General features: G+C 38.9%; 3 protein-coding genes across 3 annotated transcripts; all 3 read left to right on the top strand.

Moving 5' to 3' along the window:
* The first annotated feature begins 1139 nt into the window (after positions 1-1139).
* LOC137129179 (extracellular calcium-sensing receptor-like) lies at positions 1140-7146 on the top strand. The gene is made up of 8 exons (XM_067508109.1): positions 1140-1282; positions 1959-2253; positions 2346-2635; positions 2880-3175; positions 3615-3820; positions 3923-4144; positions 6034-6157; positions 6242-7146. Exons 1-8 carry the CDS (start codon positions 1176-1178, stop codon positions 7144-7146), a joined length of 2445 nt encoding a protein of 814 aa, XP_067364210.1. The 5' UTR covers positions 1140-1175.
* Positions 7147-11289: 4143 nt separating this feature from the next.
* On the top strand, positions 11290-15248 carry LOC137129178 (extracellular calcium-sensing receptor-like). Its single transcript, XM_067508108.1, has 8 exons — positions 11290-11396; positions 11943-12237; positions 12328-12617; positions 12875-13170; positions 13536-13744; positions 13838-14059; positions 14147-14270; positions 14344-15248. The coding sequence occupies exons 1-8, from the start codon at positions 11290-11292 to the stop codon at positions 15246-15248; spliced, it is 2448 nt and encodes an 815-aa protein (XP_067364209.1).
* A 3292-nt stretch (positions 15249-18540) lies between these two features.
* LOC137129177 (extracellular calcium-sensing receptor-like) lies at positions 18541-22503 on the top strand. The gene is made up of 8 exons (XM_067508107.1): positions 18541-18662; positions 19184-19478; positions 19568-19857; positions 20134-20429; positions 20792-21016; positions 21118-21314; positions 21402-21525; positions 21599-22503. The coding sequence occupies exons 1-8, from the start codon at positions 18556-18558 to the stop codon at positions 22501-22503; spliced, it is 2439 nt and encodes an 812-aa protein (XP_067364208.1). The 5' UTR covers positions 18541-18555.
* Positions 22504-24192: the final 1689 nt, after the last annotated feature.

Below are 24192 nucleotides of genomic sequence, written 5' to 3'. Positions count from 1 at the left end.
AATCAATTGACACAGCTTCGTAACATTCCACTAGAACCAGTGGTGGCATCTTATTTCCCCCCGACAACGTCAGGGACAACGTCCCTGTCATCAGTCTTCTCTCCTGATGGAAGACCCAGCTGAGCTGGAGGAAGAAATTGTGGTTTTCCTGACTAGAGGAAGAGCCATAGAACTAGTGGTTTTACAGGAAATAGCTAGATGGCTAAATCTCACCACCCTGTTGACTAAAGAGAAGGACACACGCACTGGCACACAAACTGCAGCTTTTTTTGACACTAAAACCCACCCATGTGCCAGGGTTAAAGAAGATCTTCTGTCTAGGGAAAAACCCCTTTACCCCCTTTTTGTTTTCAGACAACTGACCCCCTCATGGAGGTGAAGTCTTTCCCCACTTTGACACTGACATGCTTAGTCTCAACCAGTCCTGGTTGGCAGAGTGCAAGAGGGCCATCTGAGGATTTCATGCATAAGGCTTTCCCAATGTGAGAAACTCACTTGTGCTACTTAGAGAACCGTGATTATATAGATAATCCAAAGTTTTGATGAGTAAAATGATTTGTTTGGCCAGAGTGGTTATCGCTGTTTGCCTGGAAACAGGGATATATTCAAAGGCTGGTGCTCTATCACACCTGTTTAACCTGCTGTCATAGCAAAATACTATTTTCTTAAAACATATTTTCTTATTTCAGGATGAGGTATATTCATTTTTCAAATTTGACCACATTAGGGGGACATCTTGTCCTCACAAAACTAAGGAGAAGAAAAGAAACAGGGACACCTAGGGGGAGATTATATTGTACACTATGCAGCTCATACCACGAAATACTTGGAGCTAAACAAAGACCACTGGGTAAGCACACCCCCTCTTGGATCTATACTATAAGCTGACAGGCATTAGAAGGAGGAGAGTTACTGTCTGAAAAGTTATATTAAGCAGCAAATATGCATCTATGAACACATACACTTGAGGGATGGAAATCTCAGCTCTCTTTACTGGTCTGACACTAGCTGTGTGTTTGTTTGAGATTAAGTCAGTTCTTGGTTTGAATAGTTCAGAGAATGGTCTAAAAAAATGGTCTGGCTGGACACAAGCTACGGCTGGGTCTGGGGTCACACCTGAAGAATCATCAGAGAGATGTAGACTGCAGGGTACCCCCCGTTTACCTGTGTTTACAATGGATGGTGACTACATTGTGGGGGGGATTTTCTCCATACACAACTATATGGATACAGTGAAGCATAACTACACCACCATTCCTGAGCCACTGAGGTGCACAGGGAGGTTAGTGAAAATATGAAGTGGTAGATTGTGTTGGGAAACAGGTGCATTCATTTGTGTTATGTTTTGTGGCCTCTTAAACTGTAAGTATATGAAAATTAAACATTTTTGTGATTCTCACCTGAAAATATTGGTGAGTTGCTTTATGCATTTAGAATGATGTGCATTTTAAAAATATTATTTGCAGCAGCAACAATATCTGAATATCTGATAAAACTACTTTACTGTATTTTAAAATGATGAAATGGACACACTCGGGTATTACACATACTTAAAAAGTGATCCACTCTGAGAAATTCTTACTTTATAAAAGGTTACAATATAATTTTTTTACTGTTTCATGTGTGCTGAATTAACAGTACACAGTGATCTGCTTGAACATTTATTTTCAAACCATGCTCTAATTTATAATTGCATACACGAGAAATGCTGGTAGCATAGGCTGCAGATGTGTCTGTAGATACTGAATAATTGAGATGGATGTCTTCTATTTAAATCATTAAATATATATATATATATATATATATATATATATATATATATATATATATATATATATTGTGTTCACTTGAAACTATCACAACATTGCAATTCTACTTTTCTGTGTGGTCCCTCTATGGCAATTATAAATTTTCCATATCAAATGTACATTAACAGTGGCATAATTGTCCATGTGCAGACTTGACCCCCGTGAACTTCGCTTCTCACGTGCAATGATCTTCGCCATAGAGGAGATTAACAACAGTACAAAGCTGCTTCCAGGCATCAGACTCGGTTATCAGATTCACGACTCATGCGCCTCAGGTCCTATGGCAGTAAAAGTGGCATTCCAGCTGACAAATGGCCTAGACCCACTGTTTTACAACCGTGACAACTGCTCACGATCTGGTATGGTGATGGCTATTGTTGGTGAGTCTGGATCTACGCCGTCTATCAGCATGTCACGTGTCATTGGGCCCTTTAACATCCCTCAAGTAAATATCTAAGGTTTCTGGCTAACTATGTTTTAAATATGTGCATGTACTATTTTGACAGTTATTAAAGTATTGTGTTGTTTTTCTTTTAGGTGAGTCACTTTGCCACTTGTGCCTGCTTGTCCAATAAACAGCAGTACCCCAGTTTCTTCAGAACCATCCCCAGTGACCAGTTCCAAGCGGAAGCACTGGCCAAGCTGGTGAAACAGTTTGGCTGGACTTGGATAGGTGCTATCCGGTCAGATTCAGACTATGGAAATAATGGCATGGCATCTTTCCTGAAAGCAGCGCACAAAGAGGGAATCTGTGTTGAATACTCTGAGTCGTTTTATCGTACTCACCCACGTAGCAGGATAAAGAGAGTGGCTGATGTGATTCGCAGGTTTCTGAATAACTCATTGCTTGTATTCCCTGTGCTGAGCCTTAGCCTTCTGCACACAAAAACACATTAACACAGTACTTAGGAATAATAGAATAATATGAAAAGGGTCATTAGTTGTGAGTTCAAAAGAAATATTTTGTTTACCAAGTCTATGGTCAAAAGTTTATGTCATAATGTTGATATATATTTCAAACCAATTTGTGTTTATAGTGGAATAAAATATCAGATTACAATCTCTCTTCAGGTCAACAGCTATGGTTGTTGTGGCATTTGCTGCTTCTGGAGACATGAGAATACTGATGGATGAGCTGTCTCGGGAGCCTACCCCACTTCGCCAGTGGATAGGGAGTGAGGCCTGGGTAACTGACCCAGACATGCTGAAGTTCACCTTCTGTGCTGGAGCCATTGGATTTGGTATTCCACGATCTGTGATCCCAGGTCTGAGAGACTTCCTGCTGAATCTAACTCACACTGAAGTGGCAGTATCCCACATACTTACTGAGTTCTGGGAGGATGCATTCGACTGCAGGCTGAAAAAAAGTGAGAAACCTGTGCTTATTTATACATTAGAATAATAGATTATAGTTTAGTGCATTTAGAAAAAACCCCAGATCAAACGCTTTTCAAACATTTACATTTTGTTGCCTATATCAAAGTATCCAAACAAACTCAAGGCTCTAATTAAAGCAAAAATTGTATCCAGTAAGTGTTATTGCAGGGGCATGATCAATTTCCAATTTGTTATTCCAGTTAATTTTTTCATTTTCTGAGCTTTTGCTATTTTTTCTAGTACTTGTATGTTGTAACCTGCATTGAGAAAATCAAACTGGGAAAAAAGTATGTAAAGTATGTAATGTCTGGAAAAAAAAGGTTTTAAAAGATTTTATAAGAAAAAATATTAACTCACTGACTATACTGTAATTAACAAATCATAACTAACCTAAAACAAATATCAGACTGAATGCCTACATATTTTTAGGTGCTGCCACAGACAAAGGTTTTTGTGAGGGAACTGAAGACATCCAAAACCTCCAGAGCCCGTACACTGACACGTCTCAGCTGCGCATAACTAACATGGTGTACAAGGCTGTTTACGCAGTAGCTCATGCCATTCATAATGTTATTTGTCAGGAGACAAATTCTACAACTCACTGTGACAAGCTCTCCAGGATAGAGTCCAAACAGGTAGTTAAAACAAATAAACACACAGTGTCTTTATATTATTTAAGTGTTATGAATCATGTCTTTGACCCTCCCTCAATGTCATTTTTTATTCCATCCTCACAGATTCTAAGTCAGCTGAAAAAAGTAAATTTTTCCCGAAATGGTTATCATGTGTCATTTGATAGTAACGGGGATCCCGCGGCCATATATGAGCTAGTAAATTGGCAGGAAAGTAAGAGTGGCAGCCTTGACATGGTGACAGTAGGGTATTACGATGCATCATTGCCAGCGGGCCAAGAGTTCCTCATCAACAAGAACCTCACCTGGATGGAGGGCAGGACACAAGTGAGGAACAATAATTTATAATTATGATTGATACAACTTTTTAACATAAGGTATTTTGTATTTGTGTTTAACTTCCTATAATTAACATCCATTATGTTAAATGCTTATCCTGTTAATGTCACACTTAGCGTGTACCGAGCAATTGGGAAGATAAGAATGGTTTATTGGGGAAGTTATGGGGGGGATTGCAGGCGGAGAGCGGTGTCCAGAGAGTTCGGTCGGAGGAGCTTGGAGACCCCGATGCAGGAGGGATCGATGGAGCGGTGATTCGCGAGAAGAGGACGGAAGGCTGGGGAATGGAGACGAGTAGTTGGGGGGGCGACCGGAGGTTCTGTAGGGAGGGAGACACAATGAACGAATAAGGAATTCTCTGATAGTTTCTATAATAAGCCTTGAGTACTCAAATACCGAGGTGGATACTGAGAAGACCTGGCAACTTGTGACGTGCAGGAAACCGGTATATGAACAGCTGTCATCAAGGTGAATAATTGCATGCAGGTGTGGCCGCCGCTGCAGTCCCAGGTGTGCTGAAGAGCAAAACAAACACACACACATACACAAAACAGGCAGGGAGATGGGGAAAAGGAGGAGAGAAAAGGATGGGGGAGTGGGTGCTGTGACAGTAAAGGGTCTTAGGGTAGCTGAAGTAAAGCTGTCATTGGACTCAGGGACACACATAGAAGGATAACCATTCATACTGACATTCGCACATATCGGAAATTTTAAAGTCACCAACTAACTTATCTGCATGTCTCTGGACTGTAGAGGAAACCAGAATACCTGATGGAAATATGCCTTGGCTTTTGCTCTTTTGGTTTTCTTTTCTCCTTGCAGCTCAAGATAAAATTATTAAAGCTGTAATTGGCCCTCTCATCGGTCTGAACCAGGTGTACTTAATTATGCCTTCATGCTCTGCATCATGCAGAGTTTTTGTTGCCTGAAGCCTGAAGGCGGCACCTAGCATCCAAAGTCTTGGATTAAAATATGTAACCAACATTCTGTTTCGACATTCCGTTGTCTATCCTCAGACAGACACAGTACTTTCCACACCGTGAGCAGCTTCAGCTCGTTCATTTGGGGAGACAAGCCTCCCGACCACTGTCCTTTGCCCCCACCCCAAAAAAGAAACCTGGGTCCGTCCATTTAGAGTTTAAGGTAGGTTGGAGCTCAGGCACAGATCTGGATAAGGGAGTTGTGAGGCTGCTGAGGCCCCCACGGTGTAGACAATAAAAATTTCAGCAGTACCTGAGCGCTTCTGTTGACAGCCATTTAAAGAAATAGTAGCAAGCCTAGTGGATCAGCGCTACTATGATAAATTCCCATACAATCCAGGAACCCAAATGCTGTCCAAACTGCCACTATATGTGATAAGCATGTGATTGAGCATTAGTGATTAAACATGGGCGATTTCTCTGCTTTATCGCTTTCTTTACCTGGTTCAGACAGATGATAGGGGACACTCTAGGTGGCTGCTTAGCTGGTAGTGCAAGAAGGGATGAGACCCAGTTTAGAGAAGGTCCAGGGAGCCACAAAGCAATGAAACAGAAAAACAGAATGGCAACAGCTGACAGGCTTAGCCTCCTGGCAGAGTCAAACCAGGGACCTTCTAGATGTCAGGTAATCATCATGCTGCTCATCTTCATTTACCAAGGAGCTCCAATTAGTTTTCCCAGTGGCCCACATTCTGCTGATGGAAGTGAAGGTAAGAGCGATTGGGCAGCTTTTTAAGTGGGATGTTCAGACATCAATACGTCAACATGATCTAGACCTGGTTGCACCTTCAGACATACCCTTTAAACTGGGTGCGGGTTAGGCCACATGGTCCATTATGAGTAAAAAAATATTTGGGGTTTTCATTTGGAGAACTCAAGTACACACTGTTGTGGCAGGTGCCCATGTCAGCTTGCAGTGACAGCTGTCCTCCAGGAACCCATAAAGTGCTGCAGAAAGGAAAACCCATCTGCTGTTATGACTGTATACCATGTCCTGAGGGAGAGATCAGCAATGCTACTGGTAATTCTCTTTTTCATGCATATCTACAACATTAAATATGATACTGCTTTAAGTTGTTTTTGTTTTTTGTGGTTGTTTTTTCAGATTCCTCTGACTGTTTCTCATGCCCAAAGGAGTTCTGGCCAAATGCAGAGAAAGACACTTGTTTCCCAAAGCCTGTGGAGTTTCTTTCCTTCACTGAGGTCCTAGGAATCATCTTGGCTACATTCTCACTTTGTGGTGCCTGTGTGGCTGCTTTGACAGCTGTTATATTCTTCCGTCACAGAACCTCCCCAATTGTCAGGGCCAACAACTCTGAGCTGAGCTTCCTGCTACTCTTCTCCTTGACTCTGTGTTTCTTATGTTCATTAACTTTCATTGGAGCACCCTCTGAGTGGTCCTGCATGCTGCGCCACACAGCATTTGGGATCACCTTTGTCCTCTGCATCTCTTGTGTTCTTGGGAAAACTATAGTTGTGTTAATGGCCTTCAAAGCTACACTTCCAGGTAGTAACATCATGAAATGGTTTGGTCCTCCACAGCAAAGACTGACTGTAGTGTCTTTTACAATCATCCAAGTTTTAATATGTACAGTTTGGTTGGTTGTTAGTCCTCCTTTTCCAATGAAAAACCTCACCACATACAAAGATAGAATCATCCTGGAGTGTGCATTAGGTTCAGCTGTTGGATTCTGGGCTGTGCTTGGGTACATAGGTCTACTGGCTGTGTTTTGCTTTGTTTTAGCTGTTCTAGCCCGAAAACTGCCTGATAATTTTAATGAAGCCAAGTTTATCACCTTCAGCATGTTGATATTCTGTGCAGTGTGGATCACCTTTATTCCAGCTTATGTCAGCTCTCCTGGGAAATTTACTGTGGCTGTGGAGATATTTGCCATTCTGGCCTCTAGTTTTGGACTAATACTGTGTATATTTGCTCCAAAGTGTTTTATCATCTTGTTAAAGCCAGAGAAGAACACCAAGAAACATTTAATGAACAAAAATCAATACTAGTATAAGTTCCATAGTTAACATTGTTACGAACAACAGGAGTTTATATTGTAGATGTTTAACACAATCAGCTGTTTATATTTATTTGTATTTTTACAAATTTTTGGGTGTCATTTTACTACTATTGTGTTATGTTACAAACGTTTCTAAAAGTTGTGGAAAACAGCAAATATGGTAAAAATCTTAATGCAATTGTGAGTTGTCTTGACATTTGGTTATAAATGCAATTTGAAAAATGTTATAAAAATTACTTAAAAATAAATACATGAAAATAAAAGTAAAGCTAGTCGTGCCAATATGATAGCAAGATGGAAACTAAAGTGACAGAGAAGTGGGCCTGATATTCTGGGCCGGCTATTCTGTGCAAGTAGTGCTTCTGGGATTTGTAGGGTTGTAGTGTGACTTGCAATTAGTTTTTTATTTGAGATGCCTTTTGAGATTAAATTAAAATTTAAATTATGATTATTTGCTCCTAAGCTGAAATACTTTGTTTGGGCTCTTTTGTGTGGTTATGGGACCATGCCATAGCTTGGCAACACACAGAGAGTGGAGAGATTGTAAACCTGAATGAGGGAGTTAAGGTAGGCCGGTGCTGTTGAGTTGACCACTCTGTAGTAGAGAGAGTCAGCGCATCGAACCTGATGGTCTTCAACCAACTCTCAGACTTCCTTTCCAAGAACAACTTCCTCAATGTCAACCAGTCTGGCTTCAAGAGGGGTCACTCCACAGAAACGGCACTCCTGACTGTTTTGGAATATCTTTGAGCTGCAAAAGCCACAGGTCAATCGTCTGTCTTAATTCTACTTCATCTATCATCAGCCTTTGACACTGTGAACCATCAGATCCTCTTGTCCACACTCTCTGACTTAGGCATCTCTGGATCAGCCCTAGACTGGCTTGGTTCTTACCTATCGGGACGAACCTTCAAGGTATCCTGGCAGGGTCATCTTTTTCAGCCTCATAGCCTCTCTACCGGTGTGCCGCAGGGCTCAGTTCTTGTTCCTCTTCTTTTTCTATCTATACTTCATCCCTAGGTGCCATTATTCATTCACATGGTCTTTCCTATCACTGCTACGCTGATGACACACAGCTCTTCCTGTCCTTTCCACCGGACGACTCTGTTTCATCACGCATCTCTGCCTGTCTCTCAGACATCTCAGCCTAGATGAGTGAGAAAAATCTTCAACTCAACCTCTCCAAGACCGAAGTCTTTGTCTTCCCAGCCAGACCCTCGACACAGCACATCAGCATCAACACTTGGATCTACAGTGATTGTCCGAACTAACTCGGCAAAAATCTGGGAGTCATCATTGACGACTAACTGAGCTTTAAGGACCGCATCTCCTCAGTCTCTAGGGCGTGCAGATTTACTCTCTACAACTTCAGAAAGATCAGACCCTACATTACGGAATATACAACCCAACTCATTGTACAGGTGCTGGTCATATCTCGTCTTGATTATTGCAATGCTTTGTTGATGGGGTTACCAGTATCCACAATCAAACCCTTGCAGATGATCCAAAACGCAGCAGCTCGCCTCATTTCTAATCAGCCAAAAAAGACCCATGTCACACCACTCTTCAGATCTCTACACTGGCTTCCTGTAGCTGCTCGCATCAGGTTAAAAGCTCTGTCTCTTGCTCACAGGGTGGTTAACTCAACAGCTCCCGCTTACCTCAGCTCACTCATTCAAGTCTACAATCCTTCCTGCCCGCTGCGGTCTGCCAACAAACGACGTCTGGTCGTCCCAGCACAGCACAGAAGACACCAAGCAAAACTTTTTAGCGCGATGATCCCATGATGGTGGAACGAGCTACCAAACTCTGCACGCTCAGCAGATTCTCACCCAATATTCAAAAAACTGCTGAAAACAGAACTTTTCCGCATCTTCCTATGCACTTAAATCTCTTTAAAAAAAAATAAAAATCCTTTCTGCACTTTTTCGCACTTGCATCTCTTCTACATGCCCTTAGACAGAGGAGGTGTGTTCAGTAAAGCTCAGATGATGACCCCTAGTTTTCTGGTAGACTTAGTGCGGACACTGAAGCCCTATGTTGATGCTTATATGTTTTATTGAAGGTTTAGCTGAGAAGACAAGAACTTCTGTCTTGGAGAGACATGAAATATGAAATATGTCCCCTACAACACATTAAATGTTTAGGTTATCCTGATGCTGGGTTGCCCATGGTACAAAGGCACAACCACCTAAGATATTTCAAAATTGCAAGAATCTATACCAAACATAACTCAACAAACTATACCTTGTTAGAAAGCAGAACACCTCACGATTCCAATTATTAATTATAGGATTAATTATAAAGCAATCTAAGATTGAAGAACCATGACAACAACAGTGTCTCAAAATGTAACAAGAGTTATTAAGTTGCGTATTGCAGTCCCTTAAATTTTAGGATATTTGCAGGGGCACAACATTATTGAATACTCTCGTGCTGCACACCATAGTGCTGCACACCAGCACTATGAAATTTGAAATTATTTGAAATTTTCTTTCATATGAAAAATAAACATTGCCTTCTGGATTCAAGCAAGCCCACATCTATATTTTCTGCGACATGGATTGGCCTTTCAGGGGACCTATAAACCAATCATGGTTACGGACGCACTTTACGTAGGGAGGGGAAAAAACTCAAATTGTCAGGAATGGATACATAAGCTAATATGATTCATTTTTTTCTAGTGTTGTATTAAAACATATGGTGTTTGCAGTTCTAAACATCAATAAAGCCATTCGCTTAACTGGTGTAATTTTAAAAGTTCAAATGGACTTCGGTTCCCCAGGCAGACCTCCATTTGACTGTTAGCATAAAAACACAAACAATTTGGGGGAGGATAAACCCAACATTTATACCAAATTTGTGCCTCTGTAAGTTTGATTCAGTATCACATAACAAGATTTTCTTTTTATTCTAAAGCTAAATAATGTCCCCTTTCCAATGACACACAGGCCATTAGTGTGGGCCTTACTATTTAGGAATTGCAATCATTTTATATTTAAAAAGAAATATAAAAAAATGACTCTAATTAAATTACTAATACGGCTTAGTCATGTGAAGGTGAGCATATATGATTAAACAACTGTTTCAATAAGTTGTTATTATTCACTTCCAACAGAGTATATGTCATTAATTAGTTTAGATGAAAAAAAGAACCTTGACTACTAATTAATTTTTTCATATCCTTGCCAAAAAGAGTATACATTCTTACTCCATCAACACTATTGGGAATATGTATTTGTAATTGAGGTAGTGATTAGTTTTAAGTACTTTCAACTCTAATCGACTTTACATACAGTGTTTGCTTTGCCCACAAAAATAGTGCACTACATTGATAAACATAAATAAAACAAGAAAAGAAAACCTGGTGTGATTTTCTTACATGTAAACAATCCGCTGACATCACAGATTAAGAAACAATGATGTGATTATATCACAGGAAAGCATCTGACCATTTCCAGCTCTAAAAAGTACACTTAAGTTAACACTTGTGAAATCAACACAGTTGCATCCTAAACCAAAAAGAAATAATTCTTAAAACACTGATATAACTGCAGGGCTATGGGGTTGATTACCTAACAGTGCTATATTAATTACACTGCAGTTACTGAAAGCATATGTATTAGGTATATGGGTATACTCAATTAACCAGTATATCAAAATGTACTTTTTAAGTATATGTCATTGTAAACCAGCCTAAATAGGGTAGGACAGACATATATATCTGGTATTAACAGTAGTTGCTTTACATGAGGAAAACGAAACAGGGACATTTACTGGAGGTTACAGAATAGACTTTAACTTTTGAAAGACATGTAAAAGGTAGGCTGGAGGGTAATCTGACGTACAGTAAGGTGGGAAGTTGCTGTATGAAAAGTTATAAAAACCAGTGAAAACACACCCATGAACACACTGATAGACTTGAGGGATGGCGATCTCAGCTGTCTGTATTGGTCTGGGATTAGCTCTGTGGTTGTTAGAGATGAACTCAGCTCTTGCTTTGAAATATGTTGTGGATGGTTTGAAACAAAGGACAGCCTACACACATGCTAAGGCTGCTGGTGAGGTCACTCATGAAGCTTCATCTGTGAAATGTACGCTACAGGATACCACACGTCTACCTGCATTCTCAATGGATGGTGACTATACAATTGGTGGGGTTTTCTCCATACATTACAATATGCAGAATATGATACATAACTACACCACTATGCCTGAGCCTCTACAGTGCACAGGGAGGTCAGTAAGAACAAGATGTATGAATTGACTGAGTATTAAAATGTTTATTTTGTATGATGTGAATATAATCTTGTTACAAAGTGTTTGTGCAATATTGAGAGCTTTGAATTTCTATTTTTGAATATTTAGGGATAAATTATAAATTGTCTGTATCACATTGACAAAAGCAGCATTTTGTGAAACATTAGCACTTTTGTTGCCCCTAATTAAAGTTATAGCGCAGATGTTGAATTGTGTTTTTCAGGCCACAGTATGATACACCAAATAGCCACAGCCAACTGATTTTTATAATGTTGCACTGCAAGCAATGGACTATTGCTTTCTCACACTCAAAAAACTTCCAATGCTGACCCCTGTCTATTGCATCATTCACACCACCAAATGGTATTTATGCTGTGGCCTTTGGTGTATTTTTGATTTATGAATGCAAAGCAGTTCATTTGTCCATTACAATGAATTTCATTGCTCTTTTACTTTTTAAAATTGTGACCAATCATGTAAATGTTATATTCACATTTCAACACTGATGTAATTGTCTGTGTGCAGAATGGACATAGAGGAATTAAGCTTCTCACGTGCAATGATCTTTGCCATAGAGGAGATTAACAACAGTATAAAGCTGCTTCCAGGCATCAGACTTGGTTATCAGATCCATGACTCATGCGGCTCAATTCCCATGACAGTGAAAGTGGCAACCCAGCTTACTAATGGCCTGGACCCTTATTTTTACACCAGTGACAATTGCTCACAATCTGGTATGGTGAAGGCTGTTATTGGTGCGTCTTCAACTGGTCAAACCATTGCCATGTTGCGTGTCAGTGGGTCCTTTGATATTCCACAAGTAACTATCCTAATTTTTTTGTTACACTTTTTTGGCAAAGTATCTGAATTATGCTGTTTACAAAATTTACAATGTGTTGTTTTCTTTTAGGTGAGTTACTTTGCCACGTGTGCCTGTTTGTCTAATAAGCAGCAGTACCCCAGTTTCTTCAGAACCATCCCCAGTGACCAGTTCCAGGCTAATGCACTGGCCAAGCTGGTGAAACAGTTTGGCTGGACTTGGATAGGTGCTGTCCGGGCAGATTCAGATTATGGAAATTATGGCATGGCATCTTTTCTGGCCGCAGCGCAAAAAGAGGGGATCTGTGTTGAATACTCTGAATCTTTCAATCGTCATCACCCACGTAGCAGAATCCAGAGGGTGGCTGATGTGATCCGCAGGTTACTAAATACCTGTATTTCTATTTCTTGTCTTGACACTGACTTTATGCAAAGAACACCACAAATATATTTAGTGAAAGTGAAAAATTATGCTTTTATCTTAGTCGCAAAAGTTTAACTTTCCTATCATGTTCATCGCTAACAAAAGGTGTTTTCATGTTTGTCTATTTTATAGATTTGATACATATCTCAGACATAATTGATTTTATATTGTATTTGTGTATGTTTATGAATATTACTGTATAATGTTTTTCCAGGTCAACAGCTATGGTTGTTGTGGCATTTGCAGGCATAGGAGAAATATTGTTATTGCTGGAGGAGCTGTCTCTTGAGCCTTCCCCACCTCGCCAGTGGATAGGCAGTGAGGCCTGGGTGACTAACCCAGATATGCTGAGGTTCACCTTCTGTGCTGGAGCCATTGGATTTGGTATTCCACGATCTGTGATCCCAGGTCTGAGAGACTTCCTGCTGGATCTCCCTCCCACTAAAGTGGCATCTTCTCCAATACTTACTGAGTTCTGGGAGGATGCATTCAACTGCAGCTTGGATGTTGGTAAAACCAATAACAGTTACCATTTGGTTCTTGTGGATATGTTGTCTTGTTTATTGCTTGTCTTAGTGGAGCTTCCTCATATAAAAATTCAACAGCTGTTTTAGGATGAAACTCAATTTTATTGAAATCTGTTGCTCTTAAACATGAGGACAAAGTATGTAGACAGGCACACTGGGTATAATATTATTGTCTTGTAGAGGATATATCAGGTTGGTGTTAAAAAAAATGCTATTTTTGCGTTTTTCTGCTGAGCCTGTGATATACAGTTATCTAAAAGTACTTTGAAAGCTAAATGTCAAATAAATTTGAAAAATATCAGTCACTGTCAGTTCTAATAATACATCTGTTTGATCGATGTATTTCAGGTGGTGAGACAAGAGACAAGAGATTATGTGATGGAAGTGAAGACATACAAAAGCTCCAGAGTCCATACACTGACACATCTCAGCTTCGTTCCACTAACCTGGTGTACAAAGCTGTTTATGCAATAGCTCATGCCATTCATAATGCTGTGTGTCAGGAGACAAATTCTACAACTCAGTGTGACAAACTCTCCATGATAGAGTCTAAACAGGTCAGCTTTAAAAATACATTGGCTTAAGAAAATTTATAACATTATTAATTTTCTGTCTCCCCATCACTGTTTCACTTGAATTACTCCTCACAGATTCTTGCTCAATTGAAGAAAGTCAATTTTTCCCGAAATGGTTATCCTGTGTCATTTGATACTAATGGGGATCCTGTGGCTGCATATGAGCTGGTTAACTGGCAGAAACGTAAAAGTGGCAGCCTTGAGATAGTAACAGTAGGATACTATGATGCATCACTACCAGTGGGTCAGGAGTTCCATATTAACAAGGACATCAGCTGGATGGAGGGCAGAACACAAGTGAGAAGTAATAAACTTTTATAATAATAGGTTAGTAGTGAAAGGGCCTCTCAGTGTGAGTTTGTCTGTATACACTATATATGGCAGGTACCAGTGTCAGTGTGCAGTGACAGCTGTCCTCCAGGAACTCATAAAGTGCTGCAGAAAGGAAAACCCATCTGCTGTTATGACTGTATACCATGTCCTGAGGGAGAGATCAGCAATGCTACAGGTAAAATATGTTTTTCTATCTAAAACTCGCCCACCAAATACGAAAGCTAAACGTTCTTTGTGATTTTTTTCAGATTCCACTGACTGTTTCTCATGCCCTAAGGAGTTCTGGCCAAATGCAAAGAGAGACGCTTGTTTTCCAAAACCTGTAGAGTTTCTTTCCTTTGATGATGTTCTAGGAATCATCCTGGCTTCATTCTCTGTTTCTGGTGCCTGTCTTGCCGTTATAATAACGGCTGTTTTCTTCCGTCACAGAACCTCCCCGATTGTTAAGGCCAACAACTCTGAGCTGAGCTTCCTGCTGCTCTTCTCCTTGACTCTGTGTTTCTTATGTTCATTAACTTTCATTGGAGCACCCTCTGAGTGGTCCTGCATGCTGCGCCACACAGCATTTGGGATCACCTTTGTCCTCTGCATCTCTTGTGTTCTTGGGAAAACTATAGTTGTGTTAATGGCCTTCAAAGCTACACTTCCAGGTAGTAACATCATGAAATGGTTTGGTCCTTTACAGCAAAGAATGACTGTAGTGTCTTTTACATTCATCCAACTTCTAATATGTACAGTTTGGTTGGTTGTTAGTCCTCCTTTTCCAATGAAAAACCTCACCACATACAAAGATAGAATCATCCTGGAGTGTGCATTAGGTTCACTTATTGGATTCTGGGCTGTGCTTGGGTACATAGGTCTACTGGCTGTGTTTTGCTTTGTGTTAGCTGTTCTAGCCCGAAAACTGCCTGATAATTTTAATGAAGCCAAGTTTATCACCTTCAGCATGTTGATATTCTGTGCAGTCTGGATCACCTTTATCCCAGCTTATGTCAGCTCTCCTGGGAAATTTACTGTGGCTGTGGAGATATTTGCCATTCTGGCCTCTAGTTTTGGACTAATACTGTGTATATTTGCTCCAAAGTGTTTTATCATCTTATTCAAGCCAGAGAAGAACACCAAGAAACATTTAATGAACAAAAGTCAATACTAGTATCAGTTGCATAGTTGTACACATTGACCACAATCAGTTATCTTTATATTTATTAGTATTTTTACTATATATTTTGGATGTCATTTTGCTAATGTTAAGAAAACAAACTCTTCCAGAGGGTTTAGATAATGGCAAATATGGCAATTGTTTATGAAATTGTAAGTTGTCTTGACTTTTGGATATAAATGCAATTTGAAAAATTTAATAAAATTGCTCAAAAATAAATACATGGAAATCAGGAAAATATAAGTAAAATCTGTGGAGTATAATTAAAGTAAAGCTAGTTGTGCCAATATGATAGCAATATGGCAACCAAAATGACAGAGAAGCGGGCCTGACACTAATGTTTTTGCTCAGTAGCCATTGTGGCCAGTGGTTTTCTAAAGTTAATAGCCATTTAGCTTAGTTGTTACAATTTATATAATTTAAGTTCGATTATGGTACGCTTAAATCTAGTTGAACTGTATTTACAACACTTTTAAATTTAAATGATGACTGCACACACCCAAATCAAGACTACAAAACATATATATCAGTGCAAGTTACTATCCAACATTTACTGCCATACCTCCTACAATACATGATTTTTTTTGGCTGGATCATGTACCAGCGATTCTGTGCAAGTAGTGCTCCTGGGAATTGTACTGTTGTAGTGTGACATTGGCATTAGTTTTTTATTTGAGCTGCTTTTTTAGATTAAATAAAAAATTGTTTTTGATTATTCGCAAATGAATCACTTGTTTTATTTGATCAGAATTTATTGTAGTGGGGCATTTTTCATGTGTCAATACTTTTACCAACATTGGAATTTAAACATAGTAGCTACTGATGTAGGCCTTGTGTATTACCCTCTGCCGCAATAACTGGGAACTTTTACCTTGGCCGCCCATCATTAAGCATGTTATTTAAATATATTGTCTATAAATGGCACCCAGCTTGCACTCAGGAGAAGCACAGCGATCTGTAGCATCATAATGTAGACCTGTTTCCTGTAACACTTACATTTTTATTGAGTCATTCAGCAGATTCTTTTATCCTAAGTGACTATATCAAGGCTAAAACATCAAAGTTAACTGCTATTAAAAGAGATATTTTCATTTTATGAGATGCAAGAGCAAGATAGAACAAATAGTATTTTGTTGTTGTTAATGATTTAGTTGCATTGGAAGTTGTGGAATAGCAGAGTTTGGTAGCTCTTTTGGTAGCTTGGGCTCTTTTGTGTGGTGATGGGACCATGCCGTTGCTTGGTAACGCACAGAGAGCAGGAGACATTGTAGACCTGAATGAGGGAGTTAAAGTAGGCTAGTGCTGTTGAGTTGACCACTCTGTAGGAGAGACTCAGCGCATTGAACCTGATTAGAGCAGCTACAGGAAGCCAGTGCAGAGTTTTGAAGAGTGGTGGGATGTGTTCTTTTTGGCTGAGTCTAAAAATGCTGCTGCATTTTGAAATATTTGGAAGGATGTGATTGTACATGCTGGTAGCCCTAATACCAGGGGTTTGCAGAAATCAAAACCATATATGACCAGTGCCTGCACAATGAGTTAAGTTGCATATCCTCAAGGTAGGGTGACATCTGCATGCCCTAGAAACAGAAGAAATGTGGTCAGTAAAGCTCAGATAATGACCCCTTGTTTTCTGGCAGACTTCGTGCGGACAATCACTGAATCCCTATGTTGATATGTTTTATTGACGGGTAGCTGACAAGACTAGAATTCCTGTCTTCTTTACGTTGGAAGTGACAATTCTCGGGAACCAATAATGTGCGTTTCATTTAATGATGTAACAATGTTCCATAGCCAATGAAATAATGGTTTCAGCTATGTATAGTTCGTTGGACTCTGTAAATGGCAGTGGCCCCTTATTCTCAGTAAAATGTGCCTATTTCTCTGACAATAAGGGGCATAAACAACTGAAGTGTGCATGCATTGAGTTTAGCACACAGGAAAAGATAGATAAGCTATCTGATAAACTAAAAGGATTATTTTTTTCTAGTTTTGTATTAAAACATATGGTCTTTTGCAGTTCTATACATCAATGAAGCCATTTAGTTAACTGGGGCAATTTTAAAAGTCCAATGGAAGGAAAGCTCATTTTCTGTTGTTGTTTTACATAATTTGGAAGATTTCTGGTCCACAAGTACATTTTGTTGTTTGGTTCACCTGGCACACCTCCATTTGACTATTTTCAGTCTAAAATACGCAAAAAATTGGGGGAGGATAAACCCAACATTTATAACAAATTTATGCCTCTGTAAGTTTGCTTCAGTATCACATATTAAGATTCTGTCTTTTTATTCTAAAACTAGTAAATGTTCCCTTTTCAATGACACTAAGCTCATTAGTGTGGGCCTTAGTTTTTAGGAATTGGCAACCAATTTGTTTAGAGTATGTTATTTTAATTTTAGAGGGGCAAAATCTAAAGATTTTATGCAGATACACTATATGTTTAAATGAATGCAGCACTACATTTATCTCTATACACAGTGGGTTGCTAAAGCAGTTTAGCTAAAATCTGCTAAATTCATGTAGAGATGCATTAAGTAATACTAAGTCCACTTTCTGGCTACGTGTATATTAAAAAAGTCACTCTTAATTACTGATACCGCTTAGTCATGTGAAGGTGAGCATATATGATTAAACAATTGTTTGAAGAAGTTCTTATTATTCACTTCCAACCGAGTATATGTCATTAATTAGTTTGGATTAAAAAAAACCTTGACTACTAGTAATTTTTTTCATATCCTTGCCAAAAAGAGTATAAATTCTTACTCCATCAACACTATTGGGAATATGTATTTGTAATTGAGGCAGTGATTAGTTTTAAGTACTTTAAATTCTACTGGACTTTACACATAGTGTTAGCTCACAAATATACAGTTCAGAGCCGTTTCAAATTTCTATAAATCACAAGTGTATTTTGATGCACTATATTGACAAAAACCTGGTCTGATTTTCTCACATCTAAACAATGTGCTGACATCACAGATTAAGAAATGATGATGAAAATGATTTCAAGACAATGTGATTATATCACAGGACAGTGTCTGAAAAGTTATAAAAACCAGTGAAGACACACCCATGCACACACTGATAGACTTGAGGGATGGAGATCTCAGCTGTCTGTATTGGTCTGGGATTAGCTCTGTGGTTGTTAGAGATGAACTCAGCTCTTGCTTTGAAATATGTTGTGGATGGTTTGAAACAAAGGACAGCCTACACACATGCTAGGGCTGCTGGTGAGGTCACTCATGAAGCTTCTTCTGTGAAATGTACGCTACAGGATACCACACGTCTACCTGCATTCTCAATGGATGGTGACTATACAATTGGTGGGGTTTTCGCCATACATTACAATATGCAGAATGTGATACATAACTACACCACTATGCCTGAGCCACTACAATGCACAGGGAGGTCAGTAAGAACAAGATGTATGAATTAACTGAGGATAAAACCATTTATTTTGTATGATGTGAATATAATCTTGATGCAAAGTGTTTGTGCAATATTAAAAGCTTTGAATTTCTATTTTTAACATTTAAGGAAAAATTATAAATTGTCCGTATTACATTGATAACAGCAGAGTTATGTGAAACATTAACACTTTTGTTGAATTGTGTTTTTCAGGCCACAGTATGATACACCAAATAGCCACAGCCAACTGATTATTATAATGTTGCACTGCAAGCCGCAATGGACTTTTGCTTTCTCACACTCAAAAAACTTCCAATGCTGACCCCTGTCCATTGCACCATTCACACCACCAAATGGTGTTTATTGCTGTGGCCGTTGGTGTATTTTTGATTAGGAATGTGAAGCAGTTCATTGTCCATTACAATGAATTTCATTGCTCCTTTACTTTTTTGTTAAAAGTGTGACCAATCATGTAAATGTTATATTCACATTTTAACAATGACATGATTGTCTGTGTGCAGAATGGACTCAGAGGAACTGGGATTCTCAAGTGCAATGATCTTTGCAATTGATGAAATTAACAACAGTACAAAGCTGCTTCCAGGCATCAGACTCGGTTATCAGATCCATGACTCATGTGCCTCAGTTCCCATGGCAGTGAAAGTGGCATTTCAGCTTACTAATGGCCTGGACCCTTATTTTTACACCAGTGACAATTGCTCACAATCTGGTATGGTGATGGCTGTTATTGGTGCGTCTTCAACTGGTCAAACCATTGCCATGTTGCGTGTCAGTGGGTCCTTTGATATTCCACAAGTAACTATTTTAATTTTTTTGTTACACTTTTTTTGCAAAGTATCTGAATTCTGCTGTTTACAAAAATTACAATGTGTTTTTTTCCTCAGGTTAGTCACTTCGCCACTTGTGCCTGCTTGTCCAATAAGCATGAGTACCCCAGTTTCTTCAGAACCATCCCCAGTGACCAGTTCCAGGCTGACGCACTGGCAAAGCTTGTGAAACAGTTTGGCTGGACTTGGATAGGTGCTGTCCGTTCAGATTCAGATTATGGAAATAATGGCATGGCATCTTTTCTGGCCACAGCGCACAAAGAGGGAATCTGTGTTGAATACTCTGTGTCATTCTATCGTTATCACCCACGTAGCAGGATCCAGAGGGTGGCTGATGTGATCCGCAGGTTATTAAATACCTGTATTTCTATTTCTTGTCTTGACACTGACTTTATGGAAAAAACACCACAAATATATTTAGTGAAAGTGAAAATGGTTTTATCTTAGTAGCAAAATTGCAAATTTCCTATTATGTTTATTGCTATTACATTAAGTATTGTATTCAAAAAACCTCAAAAAGTGTTTTTGTGTTTGTCCATTTTATAGATTTATAGATTTTATAGATCTCCAACATAGTTTATATTGTCTGTGTGAATGAATATTAGTGTATAATGTTTTTCCAGGTCAACAGCAGTGGTTGTTGTGGCATTTGTATCATTTGGAGACATGAAAACACTGCTGGAGGAGCTGTCTCTTGAGCCTTCCCCACCTCGCCAGTGGATAGGCAGTGAGGCCTGGGTGACTCACACAGACATGCTAAAGTTCACCTTTTTTGCTGGAGCCATTGGATTTGGTATTCCACGATCTGTGATCCCAGGTCTGAGAGACTTCCTGCTGGATCTCCCTCCCACTAAAGTGGCATCTTCCCCAATACTTACTGAGTTCTGGGAGGATGCATTCAACTGCAGCCTGGTTTTTGGTAACTGACAAACCACAAATAGTTACCATTTGGTTCTGATTTTGGTTTTTGTGGATCTGTTATCTTGCTTCCTCATATAATAATTCAACAGCTGTTTCTCACTGGGTATAATAATAATGCTGTCTTGTAGAGGATATATAAGGTTGGTGTTAAAAAATTTGATATTTTATGTTTTTCTGCTGAGCCTGTCATACACAGTTATCTAAAAATACTTTAAAAAGTAAATGTCAAATAAATTAGAAAACAAAGTACTTGAATTTCTGAAAGGTCTATTTTTGGGGTTTAAACACATCTTCTAATAAAGGGGTACTCATGTCTCTCTTAGTTGTAATATTGCATCTGTTTTTATCCTTGAATTTCAGGTGGTGCCACAGACAAGAGATTATGTAATGGAAGTGAAGACATACAAAAGCTCCAGAGTCCGTACACTGACACATCTCAGCTCCGAATCACCAACATGGTGTACAAAGCTGTTTATGCTGTAGCTCATGCCATTCATAATGCTGTGTGTCAGGAGACAAATTCTACAACTCAGTGTGACAAACTCTCCAGGATAGAGTCCAAACAGGTCAGCTTTAAAAAAATACATTGGCATTAGAAAATATTTAACATTATGGATTCTCTGTCACCCATCACTGTTTCATTTTAATTTATATATATAATTATATATATATATATATATATATATATTTTTCCCGAAATGGTTATCCTGTGTCATTTGATGCTAATGGGGATCCTGTGGCTGCATATGAGCTGGTTAACTGGCAGAAAAGTGAGAGTGGCAGCCTGGAGATAGTAACAGTAGGATACTATGATGCATCACTACCAGTGGGTCAGGAGTTCCATATTAACAAGGACATCAGCTGGATGGAGGGGAGAACACAAGTGAGAAGTAATAAACTTTTATAATAATAGGATTGTAGTGAAAGGGCCTATCAGTGTGAGTTTGTCTATATATTCTGTTTATGTTAGGTACCAGTGTCAGTGTGCAGTGACAGCTGTCCTCCAGGAACTCATAAAGTGCTGCAGAAAGGAAAACCCATCTGCTGTTATGACTGTATACCATGTCCTGAAGGAGAGATCAGCAATGATACAGGTAAAATATGTTTTTCTATCTAAAACTCGCCCACCAAATACAACAGCTGAAAGTTCTTTGTGATTTTTTTCAGATTCCACTGACTGTTTCCCATGCCCTAAGGAGTTCTGGCCAAGTGCAAAGAGAGATGCTTGTTTTCCAAAACCTGTAGAGTTTCTTTCCTTTGATGATGTTCTAGGAATCATCTTGTCTGCATTCTCAGTTGGTGGAGCCTGTTTGGCCATTATAACAGGAACTGTTTTCTTGCGTCACAGAACCTCCCCGATTGTTAAGGCCAACAACTCTGAGCTGAGCTTCCTGCTGCTCTTCTCCTTGACTCTGTGTTTCTTATGTTCATTAACTTTCATTGGAGCACCCTCTGAGTGGTCCTGCATGCTGCGCCACACAGCATTTGGGATCACCTTTGTCCTCTGCATTTCTTGTGTCCTTGGGAAAACTATAGTTGTGTTAATGGCCTTCAAAGCTACACTTCCAGGTAGTAACATCATGAAATGGTTTGGTCCTTTACAGCAAAGAATGACTGTAGTATCTTTCACTCTCATCCAAGTTCTAATATGTACAGTTTGGTTGGTTGTTAGTCCTCCTTTTCCAATGAAAAACCTCACCACATACAAAGATAGAATCATCCTGGAGTGTGCATTAGGTTCACTTATTGGATTCTGGGCTGTGCTTGGGTACATAGGTCTACTGGCTGTGTTTTGCTTTGTGTTAGCTGTTCTAGCTCGAAAACTGCCTGATAATTTTAATGAAGCCAAGTTTATCACCTTCAGCATGTTGATATTCTGTGCAGTCTGGATCACATTTATTCCAGCTTATGTCAGCTCTCCTGGGAAATTTACTGTGGCTGTGGAGATATTTGCCATTCTGGCCTCTAGTTTTGGACTAATATTGTGTATATTTGCTCCAAAGTGTTTTATCATCTTGTTAAAGTCAGAGAAGAACACCAAGAAACATTTGATGAACAAAAGTCAATACTAGTATCAGTTGCATAGTTGTTACCCACAACGTGGAGTTTATATTGTACACGTTGAACACAATCAGCTATCTTCATATTTTTTTGTATTTTAATATATTTTTTGGATGTCAATTTACTAATGTTGTGTTAATAAAACAAACTCTTCCAGAGGGTGTAGATAATGGCAAATATGGTAATTTTTTATCAAATTGTAAGTTGTCTTGACATTTGGATATAAACGCAATTTGAAAAATTTTATAAAATTGCTCAAAAAAAATACATAAAAATTACTAAAATATAAGTAAAATCTGTGGAGTATAATTAAAGTAAAGCTAGTTGTGCCAATATGATAGCAATATGGCAACCAAAATGACAGAGAAGCGGGCTTGACACTAATGTTTTTGCTCACTAGCCATTGTGGCCAGTGGTTTTCTAAAGTTAATAGCCATTTAGCTTAGTTGTTACAATTTATATAATTTAAGTTCGATTATGGTACGCTTAAATCTAGTTGAACTGTATTTACAATACTTTTAAATGTAAATGATGACTGCACACACCCAAATCAATACTACAAAACATATATATCAGTGCAAGTTACTATCCAACATTTACTGCCATACCTCCTACAATACATGATTTTTTTTTTGGCTGGATCATGTACCAGCGATTCTGTGCAAGTAGTGCTCCTGGGAATTGTACTGTTGTAGTTTGACATTGGCATTAGTTTTTTATTTGAGATGCTTTTGAAGATTAAATAAAAAATTGTTTTTGATTATTCGCAAATGAATCACTTGTTTTATTTGATCAGAATTTACTGTAGTGGGGCATTTTTCATGTGTTAATACTTTTACCAACATTGGAATTTAAACATAGTAGCTACTGATGTAAACCTTGTGTATCACCCTCCGACACAATAACTGGGAACTTTTACCTTGACCGCCCATCATTAAGCATGTTATTTGAATATATTGTCTATAAATGGCACCCAGCTTGCACTCACGAGAAGCACAGCGATCTGTAGCATCATAATGTAGACCTGTTTCCTGTAACACTTACATTTTTATTGAGTCATTCAGCAGATTCTTTTATCCTAAGTGACTATATCAAGGCTAAAACATCAAAGCAAACTGCTATTAAAAGAGGTGTTTTAATTTCATGAGATGCAAAAGAAAGAAAGAACAAATAGTATTTTTTTGTTGTTAATGATTTAGGTGCATCGGAAGTTGTGAAATAGCAGAGTTTGGTAGCTCATTCCACTATTGTAGGTCCTAAGTTGAAATATTTTTGCTTGGGCTCTTTTGTGTGGTGATGGGACCATGCCATTGCTTGGTAACGCACAGAGAGCGGGAGACATTGTAGACCTGAAAGAGGGAGTTAAAGTAGGCTAGTGCTGTTGAGTTGACCACTCTGTAAGAGAGAGTTGGCGCATTGAACCTGATTAGAGCAGCTACAGGAAGCCAGTGCAGAGTTTTGAAGAGTGGTGGGATATGTTCTTTTTGGCTGAGTCTAAAAATGAGACATGCTGCTAATCATTTTTTCATATCCTTGCCAAAAAGAGTATAAATTCTTACTCCATCAACACTATTGGGAATATTTATTTGTAATTGAGGCATTGATTAGCTTAAGTACTTTAAATTCCACTGGACTTTACATACAGTGTTTGGTTAGCCCACAAATATACAGTTCAGAGCCGTTTCAAATTTCTATAAATC

This window comes from Channa argus, chromosome 6 (assembly GCF_033026475.1).
Source record: "Channa argus isolate prfri chromosome 6, Channa argus male v1.0, whole genome shotgun sequence".
Lineage (NCBI taxonomy): Eukaryota > Metazoa > Chordata > Actinopteri > Anabantiformes > Channidae > Channa > Channa argus.
Note: the sequence above shows the minus strand (reverse complement) of the source record. Positions and strands in the feature narration are given on the sequence as shown.

Bases quoted from the DNA above. Each gene is read 5' to 3' on its own strand.
- LOC137129177 (XM_067508107.1), top strand. From the start codon at position 18,556: ATGGATGGTGACTATACAATTGGTGGGGTTTTCGCCATACATTACAAT. The intron at 19,858-20,133 runs GTTATTAAATAC...ATGTTTTTCCAG, and splicing joins GTGGCTGATGTGATCCGCAG to GTCAACAGCAGTGGTTGTTG. The intron at 20,430-20,791 runs GTAACTGACAAA...CTTGAATTTCAG, and splicing joins CAACTGCAGCCTGGTTTTTG to GTGGTGCCACAGACAAGAGA.
- LOC137129179 (XM_067508109.1), top strand. From the start codon at position 1,176: ATGGATGGTGACTACATTGTGGGGGGGATTTTCTCCATACACAACTAT. The intron at 1,283-1,958 runs GTTAGTGAAAAT...GTCCATGTGCAG, and splicing joins CCACTGAGGTGCACAGGGAG to ACTTGACCCCCGTGAACTTC. The intron at 2,636-2,879 runs GTTTCTGAATAA...ATCTCTCTTCAG, and splicing joins GTGGCTGATGTGATTCGCAG to GTCAACAGCTATGGTTGTTG.
- LOC137129178 (XM_067508108.1), top strand. From the start codon at position 11,290: ATGGATGGTGACTATACAATTGGTGGGGTTTTCTCCATACATTACAAT. The intron at 12,238-12,327 runs GTAACTATCCTA...GTTTTCTTTTAG, and splicing joins GGTCCTTTGATATTCCACAA to GTGAGTTACTTTGCCACGTG. The intron at 14,060-14,146 runs GTGAGAAGTAAT...TATATATGGCAG, and splicing joins GGATGGAGGGCAGAACACAA to GTACCAGTGTCAGTGTGCAG.